General features: G+C 54.5%; 1 protein-coding gene across 1 annotated transcript in view; it reads right to left on the bottom strand.

Moving 5' to 3' along the window:
• Nucleotides 1–525: 525 nt before the first annotated feature.
• The window catches only part of LOC102820747 (regucalcin-like), a 33,123-nt gene continuing 27,853 nt past the window's right edge, over nt 526–5,795 (bottom strand). The window contains exons 5-7 of the mRNA XM_006876258.1: nt 1,138–1,313; nt 811–886; nt 526–758 (exon numbers count right to left, since the gene is read on the bottom strand). Coding sequence (XP_006876320.1) covers nt 526–758; nt 811–886; nt 1,138–1,313 — 485 coding nt within the window. The remainder of the gene's footprint in view (nt 759–810; nt 887–1,137; nt 1,314–5,795) is intronic.

Here is a 5,795-nt window from a genome sequence, read left to right as displayed (position 1 = left end):
TCCTCCACCCTGTCCCTACGGCCCTCTGTCCTCTGTCATAGGTACTGACCACTGATGGTCCTCCACCCTGTGCCCACATCCCTATGTACTCTCTCATAGGTACTGACCACTGAGGGTCCTCCACCCCATCCCCATGGCCCTTTGTCCTCTCCCACAGTTACAGGAGTCTGGGGTCACAGGACATCTGTCCTTTTCTGCCCCATTATTTGTGGGGATGTGCTGGTCAACAGGAAAATCCTCCTTTAGCCGGAACACAACCAGTATGCTTGCCAACCTCTCCTTCCCAGGGGCACTCACGGTTGGTTTCTCACCTCTGCGCTCCTCTGGCCTCTGGAGCTTAGGCCTGGGGTTCAGTCTGCCTTCCTCCCAAATTCCAGAAAATACTCACCCACCTGCTGTTGCCCCGCCCATTGCAGGCCTGGCACCTGGACCCGCCCCACGGGACACCTAGCCTGGGTCCGCCCCACTCACCAGTCTGCAGCTGAACCTCAGTCCCCCTCGGTGGTAGCAGATTCCCTCGAGTGGTCACTTGCCAAAACCACGCCGCAGCGAGACACCCGTGATTCCGGGAAGCTCTCTGTGTCCGTGGGGTGTCCCTGTCCCGGTCTCGCGCGCCCGGCCGCCCAGCCTACTGCGCAGCACATTCAGCACATAGCTTTGGGGTGACCCGCCCGTGACTGCGCGCGCCCGGCAGGCTGTGCACATTCCCTGCCCTGTGCCTGGTCTAGTCCTGTCCCTGTCCCCGCACGCTAGGATGCCTGGATGCCGGCGCAACAAACTCAGGACATAGTTGTGGGGTGACCATCGTACACCCGGCCGCCACTCCCACATCCCGGGCAGCGTTCACGCCCATCTGGAACATCCTTCCGCCTTGGCCGGCGGTCCTCTAGGAGATAGGAGACTCGGGTTTGAGCTCGCGGACCTGGGCCAGAGGGAGTCCACCCGCAGGCTGTGACCGGGTCAGGACGATCACTCGGTGTGGGCTCTCAGAGGCGTCCCGCGCGCTGCTCCGGGCCACTCAGTGCCCCCGCAGCCCACCCCAGGCGGAGGGACGCAGCGGAGAAACAGGACTCTGGAGTCTCCCCTAGTTCATCCCTGCAGGGTTCTGACGCCGCTCGGCACATGTGCAGCGCTCACCTGACAACCCGCGGGGTACCCCGTGCAGTCCCCTCGCAGCTCTGCGGGCCCGGCGCTTCCTAAACTCCACGTCCGACCGGATTGGCGGCCCGACACCCACGTGCGGGCCCGGAGGGAGGGACGACCGCGGCTCTGCTCTAACAGCCGCCGCAGACGGCTGCAGGGCTGGTGCGGTCCTGGAGTGACCCACGGCCTGAAGTGTCAGCCTGAGTGGCCGCTCTGGTCACCCTGACACCCCGGGACGCCCACACATCACTGGGAGCAGAGTGGGTTCACCTGTGAGCGTAGCAGCGGATGTGACCAGGGAGGAGTTACTTCAGCCGCCTGCTCCCGAAAGCCCTTGGCCCCTTTCCAAGTGCAGGTGGGCCGGTGGATGGAGTGTGTCCCTGCCCAGAGCTGAGTTCTCCTTGGCTGACCCAGTGAACCCCCAGGCTCATGGCTAGCCCTCCACTCTCTCGGTCTCCCCAGTGAGGACCCACCACAGTGGTCTGTGATTGGGAATGCAGCAGGTCCTAAGTCATATCCCCACTTGGGCCACCTGCTCCCATCCAACCGGCATCTGTTCAGGGTGTACACGTTCCCAGTTTACATGGAGTTGGAACCTCTGTGCCTGGGACCTCAGTGGTCCACCATCACCCACCTTCTGCCCTTTCCTCCACTGCCGCCCTAAAGAAATCCCTCCCTTAGTGGTCCCTCCCGTCCCTGCCAACTGCCCTTCCCCTATCCTTCACTCCGTCCCCGTCCCCCACCCTTTGTCTGGTCCTCAGACTCTCCCCCTCACTCCTCCTGTCTGCTTCCCCCTCCCCTCCCCTCCCTGCTCTCCTCCTGGGTGGCGGTGATGGAGTCCAGGTGATGGGGACCTGGCTGGTGTACTTGTGTGCCATGTAGATGAGGACCATACACACTATGGTGTCATCTGAGAGTGGCCCGTCCACATCTGGAGGTAGTGATGTTGGGCTGACTTCACTTCATGAGATCATCTGACCTGGGTGGGTCACACTGGTTAAGTGATATGCTTAACACAGTGGGCTACCTGTGTCTAGAATGCTTCCCTTTCCCCCCTGCATCCCCTTTATTCTAGAATGTGATTTGGTTTTAAAAGTGCCACAGTCCTGGTTAGGCACTGTAGGATAAACACTAGACTGCTAACTGCAAGGTCAGTGGTTCAACCCCACAAGCAGCTCCTTTGGAAATCCTATGAGTCACTCTAAGGCACTTAACCACAATAGCACGTGAACACCAGCTCTTGTCGGGCGTACTTGTACTTCCCTTTGGACAATATTTGTGCTTTGCAAATAGTGTGACCACCACTTAGCTCAAGTGGAAGCAGCAAAGTGCTCTTTCCTCATCCTTCAAAGCACAGGAAGCCTTGCCCACAGTTCCGAGAGTTCTCGTGACCCTCACCTGCTCTCCAGCTCCTGGCTGCTGTTCATCTGACCTGACCTGACCTGACCTGACCCTCTGGGACTTAGGCAATCCCAGCCTGAGGTAAAGGGTGGAGAGTGTGTGGGCAGATGTCTGTCGATATCCATGCACAAGACAGGCCCAGAGACCACGTAAGGACACTGTCTCCCAGAGCAGAGGCTCGTGATTAGATGTGAGCATTCGAGTGCTCTTGCAGCAGAGGTGAGCAAGCCTCCAAACACAGTCAGCGTGGGAGAATTTTGCAGGGGCCAGGCGGCTGATAACTCACTCGGTGAACCTGCTCAGACAGTGGTGTGTGGGCAGAGACCTGGGAGGTCATCGTGACTCAGCCGCCATGTGGATTCTGAGCTAACCTTTTTAAAAAATCTATTGTGTTCGCTCCCCTTTTGAGGATTGCTGTTGTTGGCTGCCCTTGTGAGCCAAAAGGGTTTCCAGTGGAAGTGGATTACCAGGCCTTCATTCCTAGTTTCATTCTGGAAGCGCCGCTGGAACTTGTCCCGCATCACAGCCACCCACCAGCCTCCACGGATGGATGGGAGGGGGTTGTCCATGGAGTGCAATAACTGGGAACTGAAGGCAAAGATTCTAACACGGACCACAAATACCCCCTCCCCACCCCACACCCCTGTCCTAAAGGTTGCATTGTTGAAGGCTGCAGTGAGGTAAAATCTACAAGGAAGGGTCTACCAAGAACTGTGTCTTCTATGACCACGTGATTGGAACAAGGAGAAAGGAAGGTCTGTGTATTTGCCCTGTGGTCTCCTCCCCTGTGGTCTCCTTCCCTAACCCCATGTGCACTCCCTGTTCCCAGCCCCTCAGGGGGTCCCTGCATCCCAGTCAGAGGCACGGGGTGCCCACTGCCCCAGATCCGTCCGACTCAGTGTCCGTGCTGGATTGAGCAGACCTGCTCCTGATGGCTTCTGAGTCTGCAGGTTTTACAGGGGTCAGCAGCCTCATCTTTCTCCTACCCGGGAGAAGCTGGGATTGAACCTCGGACCTTGCAGTTAGCAGCTCAATACCTAAGCCACAGCGCTACGAGGGCTCCTTCTCTCAACCCTTTAAATCTTTGCTGTTGTTAAATACCCTCCAGTCGGCTCTAACTTACAGCATGTCTAACAGGTGACTGGAGGATCCTGATTCTCAACACCTCACCACCCCATTTCTTCCACTTAAAAAGAATTAAGGTAAAAAATACATACTAGAGGCCTTCAAAAAGGTCATGGGAAAATGGGATTAAAAGATAATGGAAATTTCCCATAAACTTTCTGAAGCTTCCTCATGTAACAAAAACATCTGCTAATTCCAGGATTTCTGTGCATGATTCAGTGACATTAATGACATTCATCATGTAGTTCAAACGTCAGCACTGTTTTCTTCCCACTCATTCTACCCCCATTAACAGAGAAATGGAGGATAAAAGTCCCCCACCCCATTCACACCCTGGGACATGCTGGGTTTCCCCAGTAGCAATTACCTACTGGACCAAGCCCACCCCTAATTACACCCACTGGAAGAGGAGTTTTGTTTTCTGCAGCTGGGCCCCACAGACATGAGAAAACTCCCTCATAGAGGTAACCGGATGCCACACCAAACCAGATGGCCTGGTCCACCCTCCAGAAAATCCCAGCTCAGCTGCAGAGGCTCGAACACAGAGGAGGCCTGTAGGCGTTTCTCTCCGGCTTGTGCTGACCAATAGAAAGTGCAGGACTAAGTCACGGGGGTCAGAAGGGACTGAGCTGATTGAGTCCTGTGAGTCTCCCCAACCCGGCATCCCCACTGACCAGAGGTCCAGCATGCAGACCCAGGGTGCAGACCCCTGATGGAGATTTCCAGCCTGAACACTCTGAGTGGAAGGGGGCTGTGAAGTTCCAGTGGGACCCTGGTACCTTAACATACCACAAACCGAGGCTGCAAAAAGTACTACGACTTCATTATCTCACCAGCTCTGGAGAGCTGAAACCCAAATTTAAGGTGTGGGCAAGAAGGTCTAGGGGAGCGTCCTTCCAGCTCCTAGCTGTCCTGAGCTTGTGGCTGCATCTCTCCAATCTCTGCGTTGTCTCCCTCTGTGTCTCCTCTTTTATAAGGACCCCTCTCATAGGATCAGAGCCCACCCTACTGCAATGTTAAATTAATAACTAGCAAAGACACAAGTCTGAGGGTCTAGGGGAGGGTCCTTCCAGCTTCTGGTGGTCCCAGATGTCCTGTCCTTGTGGCTGCATCTCCCCATCTCTGCCTCATCTTCTCATGACTGTATCCCTCTCTGTGTATCCTTTTTTCTGTATCTGTCAGAAAACCCAGTTGTGTCGTGAGTTAAGTGTTGGGTTCCTAGCTAACTGCAAGGTCGGTGGTTCAAACCCACCAGCCATTCCCACTGGAGAAAGAAAAGACTTATGTTGTTGTTGTTATTAAGTGCTATTGAGTCGGTTCCAACCCAAAGAGACCCTAGTGTTTCCTAGAACCTTGTGGTTCAAGCCAACTTTGCAGTTGAGCGCCACACCAGGACTCCAGTCTCAGAAGCCCTAAGGAGTAGCTCGACATGGTCCTATAGAGCTCCCATATATCAGAACCAACTCGATGGCAGTGCTTTGGCTTAGGTTTCATCAGGCTGCCAGTCTTTGGAGTCCTGGTGTGGTGTTGCTGCAGGATAAACACTGGGCTGCTAACCTCAAGGTTGGCAGTTCAAATCCAATAGCCACTCCTGGGACACCCTATACGGAGCGGCTCTGAGTTAAAAACTACCATCAAACAACAACCAGTCTTTAGAAACAGGCCCCACCCTAATCAAAGGGGACTTCACCTTGATCCTTATTCAGTTCCACCTAGAGACTTCTTCTCTAAAGTTAAAAGAAAAACAAACAAAAAAACCAACACTGCCTTTGAGTCAATTCCACTAAGAGAACACATTAGAATTGCTGTGTGTCAGAGTAGAACTGTGCTCCACAGGGTTCTCAGTGGGTTATGTTTCATAACTAGATCCCACCCATGGTACCTCATGTGTGTGTGTTAGAGTAGAACTGTGCTCACAGGGTTCTCAGTGGATGATGTTTCATAAGTAGATCCCATCATGGTGTCCCGTGTGTGTCAGAGTAGAACTGTGCCCCACAGGGTTCTCAGTGGATGATGTTTCATAAGTAGATCCCCACTCATGATGCCCCCGTGTGTGTCAGAGTAGAACTGTGCTCACAGGGTTCTCAGTGGATGATTTTTCATAAGTAGATCCCCACTCATGGTGC

This window comes from Chrysochloris asiatica, unplaced genomic scaffold, assembly GCF_000296735.1.
Source record: "Chrysochloris asiatica unplaced genomic scaffold, ChrAsi1.0 scaffold00372, whole genome shotgun sequence".
Classification (NCBI taxonomy): Eukaryota; Metazoa; Chordata; class Mammalia; order Afrosoricida; family Chrysochloridae; genus Chrysochloris; species Chrysochloris asiatica.
Note: the sequence above shows the minus strand (reverse complement) of the source record. Positions and strands in the feature narration are given on the sequence as shown.